This window comes from Papio anubis, chromosome 9 (assembly GCF_008728515.1).
Source record: "Papio anubis isolate 15944 chromosome 9, Panubis1.0, whole genome shotgun sequence".
Taxonomy (NCBI): domain Eukaryota; kingdom Metazoa; phylum Chordata; class Mammalia; order Primates; family Cercopithecidae; genus Papio; species Papio anubis.
Window position 1 is genome coordinate 91,343,407 of NC_044984.1, and position 16,545 is coordinate 91,359,951.

General features: G+C 33.0%; 1 protein-coding gene across 6 annotated transcripts in view; it reads left to right on the plus strand.

The window, feature by feature from the left end:
* NEDD1 (NEDD1 gamma-tubulin ring complex targeting factor) overlaps positions 1–5,801 on the plus strand; it is a 45,925-nt gene extending 40,124 nt beyond the window's left edge. For all 6 annotated transcript variants that reach the window (XM_003906990.3, XM_017946135.2, XM_009181472.3 and 3 more), the window contains 2 exons: positions 3,649–3,715; positions 4,171–5,801. In XM_003906990.3, coding sequence (XP_003907039.2) covers positions 3,649–3,715; positions 4,171–4,275 — 172 coding nt within the window. In that variant the 3' untranslated portion in view covers positions 4,276–5,801. The remainder of the gene's footprint in view (positions 1–3,648; positions 3,716–4,170) is intronic.
* Positions 5,802–16,545: the final 10,744 nt, after the last annotated feature.

Genomic DNA, 16,545 nt, shown 5'->3' on the forward strand with positions numbered 1-16,545 from the left:
AGCTGCCGCAGCATGTTTGGTGAAGGTCTACAGTGCCTCTTGGTTCTGCTGCCCTGTGCTGCATGTCTGCACCTAGGGGTGGTGGGTAGGGACTTCTCTCAGCTCTTCTGCCCTATGACCATAGGCAGCCTCTGCCTGAGACTCACTGAGGACCTAGAGTGGCTCGGAGGATTTCTGTAAATTCACTTGTTTTGCTCTTCGCCTAGGTGTTCATCAGACTAGGTGTTCATCTACACCTATCACTGGCAGGACAGAGAGGGAATTGAGGGCCTCTTTCTCAGCCATCCTCCCTGAGCAGTATGGCGTGGTTGCCATCTTCTCCATAAGGGCCTGGAGAGCCTTAGAGGGATTACTCTCAGTTTTTCTCTACCGCCGTAAGGCTTCACCAGGCTCTATGCATCTGTATCTTAGGGAGTCCCTCGCCCCTCCTGTTACACCTGTCCCTACTTTTTTTACATGAGTGCTGAATGAAGGCTTGTGGGAAAAAGTTGGTGAGTAAATTCAGACTTTCTTTGTGTCTGGGACCCCTTGGAATTCTAAACTATCAAGCAGTGTTAACTTGGGTTTTAAAAATCTTACCAAAAATTCAGATAGTTCTTTTTACTCTGTCGAGGGCATGAAGCTGGGTCTCTTTTCTCCTAGTCATGGGTCTGTTTTCTCCTAGGAGGAACTCCTTATTTTCTGGATTTTAGTTCATTTAGATTTCTTTCCATTCTCAGCTCTCAGTTGAAATTAAAATAATATGATTTTATAGGTTATCAGGTTTGTTTTTGTTGTTAGAGTTGGGAAATTAAACTTTTGCACCAACCTAATACATCCTAAGTGGAAATCTCTGCATCTGTTTCTGTTGTCTATTAAGAATATTTAAGTTTCTTTTGGCAAGCAGATCCCTTTGATCCTGTAGTTAGTAGGTTTCAGGTTTTCTTAGCACTGGTTTGTTTCCAGTTTGCCTTTATTCCTAGTGTGTAGTCTTCTCTTCTGGCATCAGCTGAACGTCTGGAGTATTCACTGTCTTTTTCACCTTGGTGGGTCCCAGACTTGAGCCTCTGTTTTGCCAGCATCACGAGGCTTCCAGATACCTTCTCTGCTCTTTAGTTGCTTGTTTTATGGTTGGTTTCCTGCTATCTAACCCAGTGCAAGCATTACTTAGAAGTCAACAGATGTCATAAGGGGAAATTGCAGTTTCAGGCTTACTTTTCTGCAGGTCTCCCCTCTTCAAGACCTTGGCTCTTACAGCATTGACTACCTTGGTAGGCCCAAACTCTTAATACTCCCCCACCCAGCGAGACTATCTCAACCTCCATGCCACTGCCTCAGCTCAGTTTCTTCTCCACACTGTGGAATCAGCACGTAATCTAGAAGGAAAAACAGAGGTAAATGTGTAGCTTACCTGGTAGTCTTTCCTTTGCAAGATCATGGCCCTTCAAGTCCTGGCCACCTTGGTGGTTCCCTGATAGTGTTTTTGTTTGTTTTTAATACAGTTTTTACTATAACTGAAAGTAGAAGAGGAAATTTTTAAAAATACCCTGGTAGTTACAACAGAAAAACAATAAGTTACCTGGGAATAAATCTACCAATGGTAGTGAAGATTTTTATAGAAAAACATTTAAAATTTTTTTTTGTTCAGAAGCATTAATATTTAAATAAATGGAGAGATTTTATAGAGATATTAGTTCACCTATGTAAGGTCAGTAGATTGAATGCAGCAATTCCAATTAAAATCCCAGCTGGGATTTGGAAGAAGATGATGAAGTGATTCCAAAATATGTATGGAAGGAAAAAAAATCTAGGAATAACTAAGACACTTCAGAGAAGAATAAGGCTGAAGGGGACTTATTTGTCAGATGAATACACTTAATTATTAAAATATAATTAAGATATATAGCATGGCACAGGGAGGACATATTGGCCAAAGGAATGAAATAAGCTGGAAGGAAACCTATGCATATATGGAAATGATAGAGAGGTAGCATTGCAGATTTATGTGCAAAATATGGAATAATCAATAAGTTGTGTTGCGACATCTGTTTTTTCCTGTAAAAAATAAGTATAGATCCTTATTCCATGCTATTGAGAAAAATCAGTTCCATGTAAATTAAAAGTTGACATTATAAAAGTTTATAACTTCATGGTAGGAAATCATTAAAAATAAAATAATGCACTGCCTATAAAAATACATTGGTAAATTTGACTGCATTATTAAATTAGTGTATTTGAGCACATTAATAAGAACTGTTTATCACACGATATCACACAGTGAAGGGATAAGATATCTGCAGTTCTCATATAAATAACAAAGGATCAGATTATGTAAAGAACGCTTACAAATGAGTAAGAAAAAGATATGAAAAAGCATTTCAAGGAATAGGAATGGTATATGAACACAGGAAAGATAATTCAACTTCATAATTAGAGAACTAAAAATGCAATGAGATATCATGTCACACCCAGTAAATGGGAAAATATAAAAAAATCTGGTAATAGTAAGTCTTGATGATGATATAGAGCAAGAAGAACTCTGTTATTCTGGTGACATCCATTGACACTACCTTTGGAAAACAATTTGCATGATTTTGTAAAACTGAGTATACATTTGAGTTACACTCGGTTATATCATCAATGGACATTGGCACATGTGGGTTAGGAGATAATACATGATTGTTTATAACAACATTGTAATAGTAAAACCTTGAAAACAATCAAAATATTAACAGGAAAATAGATACACCAGTACAAACCACTGATTTATGGATATATAAAACATGAATCTTCAAAACAATATTGAATTTTTTCTTAAATATAAGCTATATGGTACCCTTTTTTTGGAATGCTTACATGCTCAAAAACATGCATAATGAAAACACTGACTACAGATTATATGTTATACAAATGTATTAAAAAAGCAAAAGCATTTCTTTGTTCAAAAAATTCAGGAGAGTAATGACTTCTTGCTTGGACTTTTCCCCAAGAGTTAAGTGACAGAATCAGACAGGAACACACAGGAAGCTTCTATGATTTGATAACGTTTAGTTCATAAGTTGTGTGGTGGGTGACTGAGTGTTTCTTTTGTTATTATACTTCATAATTTTTATATATTCTTTTGTAGATATGAATTAATTGCATTTTATTGAGTAAACCATGCTATAACCACCCAAATTGCCACTTTCTACTGAAAGTATATTTTTTCAATAGCTAAACTGATAATAATAAAATGATCTTTCTAACCTAGTGAATTTTCTGTATTTCATTGTAAGATAAATTTGTGTCTTAATGACAATTTCTATATAAAAGAATATAGTATCAGAGAGTTCAGGAGGTAAACAGCCTGGGTTTACATCCTAGCTTCATCATTTACTGGTTGTGTGACTTTGAACAAGTTATAACTACTCTGTGGTTATTTCTTTTGTAAAATGGAGGTAATAATTGCACCTACTTGTGAAGATATTTTAAATGAGTCCTTACATTTAAAGTAAAAGAAACAGTGCCTAGCACATAGTAAATAAATGCTCAGTGCATTGGTATTTTTATTATTATAATACTTATTAACGTTCAGTAATTTGGCAAATGAAAAAGTTTAGTGAGTTTCTTGAATGACCTAGAATTGGTTAAACTATTGTAATTCTAAAAAGTATTTTCCATTCTTCCTAGAGAAGCATGCCATAGGGACATTGTGAATTTGCAAGTGGAGATGATTAAACAGTTTCATATGCAACTGGTATGTATGGCAAATTTTATTTTAATATTTTAAATGAAAGTAGAGTTGTGTGAATTTTTAAAAATTCATTAAAGGAAATATATTTTAGTTGTTTTATTTAGTTTCTAAGATAAGTAAATAGGTAGTTTTAGAAATTAAATAAGTAAAATAGATGTTAACTGGTTACCTCCTTTTTAACCTCTGAAGTACTTAAGGCTTCTTTTTTCCATGGCTTTCTTCCTGATAAGTAAGCAAAAAAGCATCTTAAATATGCAAATACAAATTTTCCAAATACATTAATTTCACCAGCGATCTTCCATTTATATGAACAAAGTAGTAAGTTGTTAAGTACAAGAAGTATCATTCACCTAGTTAATTGAACATGAGAGAAATGATAGCTGAAAGTATATTAAACATAGCCTGCCGAATAAATGTGAAATATCAATAATTTAAAAAGCATTTTCCCCTTTTTCTAGAATGAAATGCATTCTTTGCTGGAAAGATACTCAGTGAATGAAGGTTTAGTGGCTGAAATTGAAAGACTACGAGAAGAAAACAAAAGACTACGGGCCCACTTTTGAAGTTTCAGTGAATACCTTAATGTTCTATAATTTGGGAAGTTTCAGGCAACACGGAACTACATAGAATCAGTATTGTTTTCATGGCTTCCAGGGAAAAAAATTTTTTCAAGTAAAAGTGTGATGGGATTTTATACCAACCACTGTTTCATCTTAAAAATATGTATATTTTTATATTAAAAATTGTACAGTATGTCATCTACCCAATAGGAAAGTCAACAGGATCTTTATTTTTTTGAAAGCTTTAGCCATCCACTAAGTGCCCTTTTTAAGAGAAGAAAATTGTGCATAAATATTGGTTGTGTTTATTTTTTAGTCATCTTTTTTTTAACATATATTTTTTATTGACAAATTGCCTTTCAAATTTTTGGGGCTAGTTGAGATTTAAAGACTTTGATATGCCTTCTATTTTTATGGAGAAAGTAATTTTAAAATGGCAATTGGTGTTTCTAAGCCACTGATTAATAAAGCATAGGGTTGGCTAGTAATTATTTCGTTAACTTGATGAAGTCAAGTATGACTATTATTTATTGTACATTTGATAAGACAATTTTTGGAATTTTGAATTGCACAAATTACATGATATCTTTTGCATTTATGTTACTATATTGTACTTCTGACAAATCTTTATTCCTGGGTGGTATTTTTTAGATATCTTTACCTATAAAAAATGTTTAAGATTCATAGGACTCGACAAGAGCTATCTATCTGCTGATTATCTCATTAGTAATATGCAACATTGTACTGTAAAATTTCAGTCAATATGACAACTTATAATGAGTGGAGATTTCATATTAGACACTAAATATTATAGTATTATTGCTATTTTGTTTTTCCAAGTAAGAAGTATGGTTTATTTTATTTTGTGGTCTTTATCATTAACTTTCATTCTTTCTGTACTGTGTATAATATTTTTATATTACTGGCCTTACCATAAAATTATTTAGAAAGGTTGTCAGAATAATTTATACCTCTTTGGCAATAGACAGATATATACATCTACCTACCGTGATCTACAATTTTAGATTAAGTGAAGCTTGGGAGGGCTACTGACTTGTTTACCTTCTTGTTGTCTCTTGTCCCAAAGATTTAAACTATGTATCTTTGTATAGCTCTCCTGCCCCATTTTGACTTCTGAGATGAAAGTATGTACTAAAATTTAAAAAAAAAGAAAAAACTTTAGGTTACTAACTTTATGGGTTTCTGAAGTGATGGAAATTTTCAAGGATATATTTAATAAGCATAAACCTACTAATAATCACTTCCAAAAATAAAAACAGGAATATTACTTTTACCCAGTGTGGTTTCTAGAATACATTTGTACTGAAGCATATAGGGATGTTAATGTGATCTTTTGCTGACAGATTATGAAAGCATTATGACTTGTAACAAGTTTACTTGTATATCACTATCTAACAGGTTTAGAAGACATAAATGTTAGTGTGTTTTGCCTACATGATGTATTTAAGTCTATTAATATTTTCCTATTGCTTTTTTTGAAAAATAAATGCACATAATGTCTATTAAAAGAGGTGGGATAAAATAATTTTAGTAATTATGTGTACAAATGAAACATGTTTGTCATGGAATTTAAAAGCTAAGTAAGTATAAAAAATAAAATTTTAGATGCAGAAAATAGGGAACATGAAATTGAAATTTCATTGTTGGCCAAAATGACATGAGAGATTTACCTTCCCACCTGAAATTAAAAAAGAAAATATGTGAAACAATTGTCAGATATTAATCCTTGAGAGAAACTCAACGAACCCCAAACACAAGAAATAAGAAAACTATGCCAAGGCATATCATTATCAATTCCTTAAAACCAGCAACAAGGGAGAATTTTTTTTTAAGTAGCTAAAGAAAAAAGACATAGGACAGAGAGAAGAATGTCAGACACTGGAGCAACATCTTTATTGAAAGAAAAGCTCAATTTAGAATTCTATACCTAGTGAAAATATTTTTCAAAAACAAAAATGAAATAACTTTTTCAGACTTAGAAAAGCTAAAAGAGTTTGTCACAAGCAGACTCCCACCACAGGAAATGATAAAAAAATGCCTTTAGAAGGAAATTATACCAAACAGAAATCTGCAACAATACAAAGGAATGAAGAACACCAAAAGTGGTAAATATGTGAGTAAATATAAAAGTTATTTTTCTATTTTAAATTTATTTAAAAGACAATAAATTATTTAAAGCAAAATAATAATAATACGATATTGTGTGGTTAACATACATAAAGTGAAATGTATGACAGTACCAAGATTGAGATGATGGTAACGAAAGTATACTGCTCTAAAGTTCTTATACTGACCGTGAAGCAGTATAACATTCCCTGAGAGTAAACTGATAAGAACGTGTATTATAAGACCTAAAGCAACCACAAAAAGAAAATCAGTGAGTAAATAACTAGTAAGCCAGTAAAGGTGATAAAATGAAGTCATAAACAAATCCGAAAGAGGAACAAAGAGTCAATGGGACAGATAGAAAATAAACACTAAGATAGTAGATTTAAATAGCTATATCAATAAATGTAAATTGTCAGTTGTCCTTTATAATCAGTTGAGTCTTGGCTTTTTTAAAATCCAACTGTTCTGAATATAAGAAACCCACTTTATAGTGAACAGAATGCAAATGAAAACAGAAAATATAAAAATTTGTAGGAATCAGCTAGAACAGTACTTATAGGGAATTTATAGCATTAAATGTATATATTAAAAAAGGAAAGATCTCAGGTCAGTGATGTCAGCTTCCACCTTTTTCTCTCTCTTTTTTTTTTTTTTTCTTTTAAGGAGACAGGAATTTTACTCTATTGCCTAGGTTGAAGTGATCATATCATAGCTACCTTTAGCCTTGAACTCCTGGATTCAAGTGATCCTTCCACCTCAGCCTCCCAAGAAGCTGTGACGATGGGCACATGACACTATGCCCAACACTGCATCCACCTTAAGAAGTTACAAAAATAATAGCAGATGAACCTCAAAATTAAAAAAAGAGAATAAAGAGATCAATGGAAGAGAAAACAAAATCAGTTGAGGAAATCAGTGCAATTAAAAACTTTTTTTTTTTTTTTTTAATTTTTATAGAGGCAGCGTTTCACTATGTTGCCCAGGCTGGTCTCATACCTGGCCTCAAGTGATCCTCCCACCTCAACCTCCCAAAGTGCTGATATTATATGTGTGAGCCACCCTGCTTCGCCTTTGTTTCCTTAAGATCAACAAAAATGATAAACCTTTTACTAGACTAAAGAGAAAGAGACAAAATTACCCACATCAGGGATGAGAGAAGTGACATCACCACAATTTCTGTAGACATTTCTGGTAAGATGCCCAACCTAAATGGCTATACTGGTGAATTCTTTCAAAGATTAAAAGAAGACAATATCCCAATTTTTGACAAAAGCTTCCAGGAAATAGGAGGGGATAATTTCCAACTCAGTGTTTGAGACCAACATTACCCTCATACCAAAATAAGGCAGCATCATGACAAGAAAACTAGAGAAGAGTATTTGTCATGAAGACAGATGTAAACATTCTAAACAAGTTTTAGCAGTTTGAATCCAGTGATGGGTAAAAGAATACATATGACCAAGTGAGGTTTATCTCAAGAATGCAAATTTGGGCTAACATTAAAAATCAATTGTAATTCATCATATTAAACAGACTAACAGGAAAATTATGTGATCACCTCAAGAGATGCAGAAAGAGCATTTGATAAAACCCAACATTCATTCTTGATAAAAACTCAGCAAAGTAGGAATAAAAGAGAACTTCCTCAACCAGAAAAGGGCATCCAAAAACCCCCAGCAGCTAACAATAAACTTAATGCTGGAAAACAATGTTTTTTTCCCTAAGATCAGAGGCAAAGCGAATGTATATTTGTCTTCTATTAAACATTCTATTAGAATTTCTAGCCGAGGCAATTCAGCAAGAAAGAGAAAGAAACATCCAGATTACAAAGGAATAAGTTTTAAAAAGCCTCCACTCACAGGTAACATTTGACTATAGAAAATCCAATGGAATACATGAAAATATCTAATTAAAGTTTAATAACGTTACAGGATATGTGTATTTACAGAAGTCGATTGCATTTCTGTATACTTGCAACAATCAGAAAATGAAGCTAAAAATATAGTAGCATAAAAATATGAGATCATTAAGTGTAAATTTGATAAAATACATGCAAGACCTGTACACTGATTTCTACGAAACAGTGCTGAGAAAGTAAACTTGAGAGAGACCATGTTCACAGATTAGAAGGCTCAATATTGTTAAGTGTCAGTTTCCCCCACATTGATTTGTAGATTCAGCAAAATCCCAGTAAGAATTTCAGTAGGCTTTTTTTGGTAGAACTTGTTAAGCTGATACTAAAATTTGGAAATATATAAAGGACCTAGAATAACCAAAGCAACTTTGGGAAAATAAAACTGACAGTAGAGGTCTAGAAATTACAGCGCTGTAATTTCTAGACTCGTTGCATAGCTATTAAGATAACGCAAAAGTGCATGAACATAGTCACATAGATCAGTGTAGCACAATAAAGTTCAGAAATACACCCACACATATATACTGATTTTGACAAACGTGTAAAGGTAATTCAAAACTTAAAACGTGAAAGGTAATCCTTTCCAGAAAAAGGATAAATTTTTCAAAAAACTGTGCTGGAACACACATGCAAAAACAAAAACCCTGATGCATACTTCACACCATCTACAAAAATAAACTCAAAGTGGATCATAGATAGACCTAAATGTAAAACCTAAAACTAAAAAAAAAATAAAAAAATAAAAAAAATTCTGGAAGATAAGACAAAGATCTTTGTATGCTTGGGGTAGATTTCGTGTATGCGACACCAAATGAATAATTTCCAAAAGTAAAAATTGATATAAACTGGATTTTCAAAGACCAATTAAAGTATGGTCTTAGGCACCATTAAGATAAACGACAAATCACAGACTGTGAGAAAATATTTGCCAATCATACATCTAATAAAGATCTTGAATTCAGAATATATAGAGGCATTTCAAGAGAGAAGAAAAACCCAATTTTTTACATAGACAATGATTGAGATAGACACTTCACCAAAGAAGTTATGAAACTGGGTGTGGTGGCGTGGTTTCAATTACAGGAGGCTGAGGCAGGAGGATTACTTGAGCCCAGGGGTTTAAGGCTGCAGTGAGCTATAATCATGCCACTGCATTCTAGCCTGGGTAGCAGAGTGAGACTATCTCTAAAACTTAAAAAAAAGACATGAAGATGGCAAATGCAAATGAAAAGATGCTTGTAATCATTGTCATTTAGGGAAATGCAGGCTAAACCATATGGAGATACTCCTGAATATTTATTAAAATAGCTAAAACTAAAAAGCCTGATCATACCGTGTGTTGAATATGATGTGGAACAACTGGAATTTTCATACTCTGGGAATATAAAATGGTCAAACATTTTGGGAAATGTTTTGACAGTTTCTTCAACCATTGAGCATATACCTACCATTCACACTAGGCATTCTACTCCATCAATATTTATCTACAAGAAGTAAAAGCACATACCCACACAAAGACTAGTACATGAATGGTCATAGCAGATATATTTGTAATAGCCCAAATCTGGAAATAATCCAGTATCTGTCAGCAGATGAATGGATAAACAAATTGTAGTACATACAGTGTAATGCCACCCGGCTATGTGAAAGGAATAAACCATATTAATGTAAACAACATGAATGAATTGCAAAATAATTGTATTGACTAATAGAAGCCAGACAATAAAGAGTATATACCATATGATTCTAGTTTTCTAGAAAATGCAAACTTAGCTACAGAGACGGCCATTAGTTTTCCTGGAAACAGTTGAGGAAGGGCAGGAAAAAAGTTGTACAAAGTCACAGGGAAACTTGTGGGTGATTACTGTTTATTATCTTGATTGTGATGACAGTTTCATGAGAGTATACATGCCAATTTTCCAAATTGTATGCCTTAAATATGTGTAGTTTATTTTATGTCATCTGTCTTTCTATAAAAGAGGGACCACTTCTAATATTATATGACATTATTGGTTTGTTGGAACCATTTTCCCCCTATGTCTCATATACTTCATATTTTTCAAAATATGAAATAGATAATTTGGGTTCAATGTAGCACTGTACATGTTTCATTTATAGCTGCTAAGGTGTAAGAGGGTCATCAGTACTGAACTTGTAAGGATTACATTCAGATAATGTCTACTCTTACTCATTTTTCATTAATACTTATACAAATACAGAGTATGTAAACAACTTCAACATTCCTGAATCTTTGGTTTTAAAGAAATGTGAAACGCAATGGGATCATCTGGAAATATGAAACTGAACTATGATGAAAACCTTTTTTCTGGTTTCTAAAAGTTTGAATAGCACTTTATATTAGGGGCCTCTATTCACTTAAAATTTTATTTTGGAACATTTTACCTAGTTTAATAATTTCTATAGTTAATCGATTTTTAGTTTCCTTAAGTTCTTTTTGGAGCTAACCTGGTATATATTTATAAGTAAACAATAATGAGTTGAATATTTTGAATAGAGAAAATTACAAAGTTCTATATGAAGTTGATATATTTTCCTATGAAACTCAGATGCTTGATATTTATAAATAAGCAAATTTCTTTGATCACATAATTATTAAAGAGGAAAAGCAATCAAATATAGTTTTACATGTCTAAAGGCAGTATTTTCTCAAAAGGTAAAATCTAGGTATGGTCTAAAGACACTGTCCGAGAAATAAAGGCAAGAAACTATGGTAGTGCTCTTACTAAAGTTTATTTTTCATATTTATTGAATGCCTGGCACTGTAGATAATGACATTTGTTAGGAAGATAGGAGTATTATTTAGTGGAGATCATTAAGTTTTGTTATCCAGTAAATTGTGGAGTTTTACCATTCAAAACATATTTCAAGCAAAAAAAAAAAAAAAAAAAAGAATTACTTTGGAACAGACCGTCCTTTGAGATTGAAGAACAGTTTCAACAACTTAAAAATGACTAAAAAGCTTAAGCACCTATGATATTATTTATTATATTTTGATCATTTGTTGAAATAAATTGTTTACATGTTTGTAAATATTATTTCCATTTCTAACAGATATGCTGAGGAAGGTATCTGAAATTATCTAGACCAATGAAACATGAAATTTTGAACATGAAAATTCACATATTTGTTATTCGTAAAATTTACAAGATCTAATTTCAGAAATAAAAAATAGATTTTTTTAGAAGGAAAGATCCTTTGCAAATAATAGGGCTGTAGCACTCTCACTAACAACTACCTAATTTACTTTACATTTCGTAGTGCAAAAACTTTCCGGGCATTTATAAATTGGGCATTTGGTGGTAGGGTGGGGGAAGAGTGGTGGTAACATTAGGGAAGCGTGGGTTTATCTGTTAGTTACTGTCCATCACTGTCATTACAGACTTCAATGATGCATGAAATGAGAATACTTCAAAAAGTTATACAAATTCAAGCATTATTGTCTATTTTATCTCCTGATGTCATCTGAATGATACCTGCATATACTTCTCCCAGTAGTCTATCAAACTATATTTTATTCTGTTTGATGAAGTTACCAAACAAATTCAGATGTAATTTTTTTAATTGAAAGTACTGATCAATACATTAGGCAGATTGTTTTTAATTTGACCTTGGAATCATAAAAGTCATAAAATGTCTGATTCTTGAAACAAAGTTTGATAAAAAGGTAAAGATAGGCCAAAATTGATTGCTTGTGTAAATGTGTTGATAAATTTAATGCTGTATTTACCCTGCCACTTTTCCATAAATTTTACATTTATGTGAAGAATTAATGTAAATTGAAATCTACGCCTCCTTATGATCTAAAAACAAGTACAAATATACAGCCAAGTTAACAAGAATAATTCACCATTCTCTTTTTGGAGACTTTCTGCAGTAGTAATTCACATGTGATTTAGTACTTAATGAGGGTTATGCAACATATTGATTAAACTTTTGAAGGTAGAAATGCTCTATCTTAATATTAAGGTGCCAGAATAATGTCCTCTAGGCTAGAGAAAGTAATTAATAGCATTTCTATTCAGGAAACAAGCCTCTTCCTTTTCACAAATGTGTTACCTTGGTTTAGGACCTATTATATCTCTTATTTGAATTTTTGCCTCAGTCTCCTATTGTTTTCTCTGTTTTAATATTGCCAGAATAATGTGATTTGCCAGATATGCTGGAATTATCTGGTATTATTCTCTACTTAATGTCTTATTTTTTGTCTTCTTCATGAGGAGTGCCTCAACTCCCTCCTCCCAAGTTACTGATTTCTTAACATGGTCTCTTTCTTACTTTTAAACATCAGAAATTGCAGTATCTTATAGAATCAGATTGCTTGAATATCCTTCAAGCTAGTGGCCTTAAACATTTTATATCTAGCTTTTTAATAAAATGTAAAAGTCAAAGACCACCAGAAACATGCCTGTAGTCAAAATTCTGGAGAACACACACCAAGAGTGACCATGGGGCATCTCAGTGAGATGAACTTCGGAGAGGCTTGTTATAAGATTTTGGCTTGTGTTTGTGATTTTTGGAGGGTTTAAGAAAGCAAGAGTTGGAGTGATGTTAGCCAGATGGCAGAATAGGAAGCACCAAATTCTCCTTTCCATACACACATGGATTTAGCAATAGTAAAGAGGCCAAATGCCTCTGTGAAAAATCCAAGAACCAGTTAAAATGTTCCTGCAACCCAGGAGAGCATGAAGCCAAGCACGTCAAAGTCCAGTAGAAAAATAAATTGATGACACTGTCACCAGAGCCCTTTCTTCCAGCATGGTACTGTGTGATGGAGAGGAAGCCCTCAACTCCCATCTTCTCCCTGGGAGGGAAATTAGTAGCATGTATGTCCAGTATTCTGACCTTTAGGGTGGCTGCCCAAGGACTAGTTTCTGTCTTGCCCAAATCCAAGTACTGACAAGAACCAGGCCTCATACTGAAGCTCTGAAAACAGACTATCAAAATGTACAGGAGGATGCATTACCAAAGAGATACTCTAGATGAAGCTCCAGTGTCATGGCTCACTGTGGCATTCAAGAAGCTGCAGTAGACAGATCCAGAGTGAACTTTGAAGAAGAAACAAGCAACCCTCTTCAACTAGGAGATAACATACACAAACCCAGAGAGGACCAATACCCAGAAAGGCTTGGGAGATCTTCAGAATCCCTACATGGAATGAGTGGAGAAAGCCTATCCTGTGTGAAAGCAGTCTGGGAAAGTTGACTGATTCTTCAGATGCCAAAATCCCAACAAAAAATAATGACACAAAGAAATGGAAACATGGCACATTTAAAAGACCAAATTAAATCTTCAGGCATTGACTCCTTAAAACAGTGATATTAATTGCCAGGAAAAGATTTCAAAATTATAATCATAAGGATGCTCGATGAATTAGAACATGGTTAAACAACTAAACAGAATTAGGAAAACAATGCATAAAGAAAATGAGAATAGCAATACAGAAAAATGATGAAGAAAAACCAAACACATTGTGTAAATGGAGAATACAATAACCAAATTGAAAAATTCACTCCTGGGATTCGACAGCAGACTTAATCAAGCGGAAGAAAGGATCAGTAAACTTGAAGGCAAACTTTTGAAATTACTGAGGCAGAGGAGCAGAAAAAAAAAAGAATGAAGAAAAATGAAGAGAGCTTAAGGTACATATGGGATATCATAAAGTGAAAAAAAAAAAGAAATGCATTATGGAAGTCCCAGGAGAGAGCGCAAGTGGCAGAGAAGCTATCTGAAGAAATACTGGTTGAAAATTTCCCAAATCTGAGGAGAGAAATGAACATACAAATTCAAGAAGCTCAAAGAACTCCAACTAGGATAAATCTAAAGAGACTTACACAAAGGCACATTATAATCAGATTTTCAAAAGTCACAATCTTGAAAGCAGAAGGAGAAAAGTAACTCTTTACATGTAAGTGAGCTCCTATTAGATTATCAGTGGATTTCTCAGCAGAAACCTTGCAGGCTAGAAGGGAGTGGGATGATATATTAAAAGTACTGGAGGAAAAAACAAAACAAAAAAACCCTGCCATGAAGAATACTACATTTGGAAAAACTGTCCCTCAAAAACAAAGGAGAAACTAAGACTTCCCCAGATAAAAAGTTAATCAATACTGAGGGAGTTCATCATCACTAGACCTTCCCAAAAAGTAATGCTGAAGAGAGTCTGACAAGTTGAAGCAAAGGACGATAAACAGCAACACAAAACCATATGAGAATTAAAACTTCCTGGTATAGGTAAATACATAGGCATATATAGAATTCTGTAGTGTAGTAATGTGGGTATGTAAATCACTTAAATCTGGCATAGCATCTTTTTTAAAAAGCATAAAAATTGTTATAAAGTTTTAGTTAAGCAGGATGATAAGCTCTAGAGCTCTGCTACACAACATTGTACCTATAGTAAACAATAGTGTATTATATACTTAAAAATCTGTTAATAGGGTAGATCACATGTTAAATGTTTTATCACAATAAAATTAAATTTAAAAAGAAAAGTAATCATAAATTAATGTTATCAAATTTGCAATATAAAACAGGAAATTTGTGTCATCAATAACATAAAAGGGGACGCAGAGATATAGAGTTTTTATATATGATTGAAGTTATCAGGTTAAAATAAATTTTTATAACTTTAAGATGTTTTATGTAACAATTGTAATAATAATGAACAAAATAGCAATTGTAAGTCTTCTGTTAATAATTACTTTAAATGTAAATGGATCAAATGTATCAGTTAAAAGAAATAGTTTGCAACTACTTGGGAGGCTGAGGCAGGAGGATCACTTGAGCCCAAGAGTTCAAGGCTACAGTGTGCCATGATCTTGCCTATGAATAACCACTACGCTCCAGCCTGGGTGACATAGGGAGACTCCCCTCTCTCAAGAAAAAGCACCCCCAAACAAACAAAAAACCCCAAAACCATAGTTTGGTTGAATGCATGAACAAAATCTCTTTATACTGTCTATAAGGGGCTCCTTTTAGATCTAAGAACACGCAGACCAAAAGTGAAAGAGTGAAAAGATATTCCATGCAAATGGGAATCTAAAGGAGAGCAGGGACAGCCATACTTATATCAGACAAAACAGACTTTAAGGCAAAAACTGTAAGAGATAAAAAGGACATTACATAATAATAAAAGGTTAAATTCACCCAAATGATATAACAATTATAAATATATATGCACCTAACATTGGAACACCCAAATATATGAAGCAAACATTGATAGAACTGAAGGGGAAATTAGACAAAAACAAAACAAAACAAAATGAAAAAACCAAAACAACAACAATAACAAAAAACGAGACCAGGGAACTTTAATACTTCACTTTTAGTTATGAATAGAACAATAAAGGAACAGGACTTTAACACACTATAGACCAATTGGACACGACAGACATATACAGGACACTCCACCTAACAACAGAAGAATACATACTTTTTTCTAGTGCACATGAAACACTCTCCAAGATAGATCACATAATAAGTCTTAATACACTTAAGAAGACTGAAATCATACAAAGTATCTTCTCTGACCACAGTGAAATAAAACCAGAAATCCATAGCAGAAGGAAAAATATATATATATGTATATAAAAACTGAACAACGTATTTTTAAACAATCAATGGGTCAAAGAAAAAATGACAAGGGAATGTAAAAAGAAATATCTGGAGACAAATAAAAATGAAAACACAGCATACCAAAACTTACGGGATGCAGCAAAGCAGTTCTAAGAGGGAAATTTATAGTGGTAGATGCTTATGTTAAAAAAAAATCTCAAATCAATAACCTAATCTTATAACCCAAGGAACTAGAAAAACAAGAGCACACCAAACCCAGGTTTAGCTGAAGAAAAGAAAGACTAGGTCAGAGATAAATGTAATATCAAATAGAAAAAATCAATGAAACCAAGAGTTGGTTTTATTCACCAATAAATTGAATAACCTAGAAAAAATGAATTCATAGAAACATAAAATCTACCAAGACTGACTCATAAAGAAACAGAAAATTTGAATAGATGTGTAAAACTAGTGAGAAGATTAAAGCAGTCATCAAAAACCTTTCCACAAAGGAAAATCCAAGACCAGATGAATTCAATGGATAATTCTTCCAAACATTTAAAGAAGAATTAGCATTGCTTCTACTAAAACTCTTCTAAAAGAATAAAAAATAGAGAATACTTCTAAACTTATTCAATGAAGCTAGAATTAAA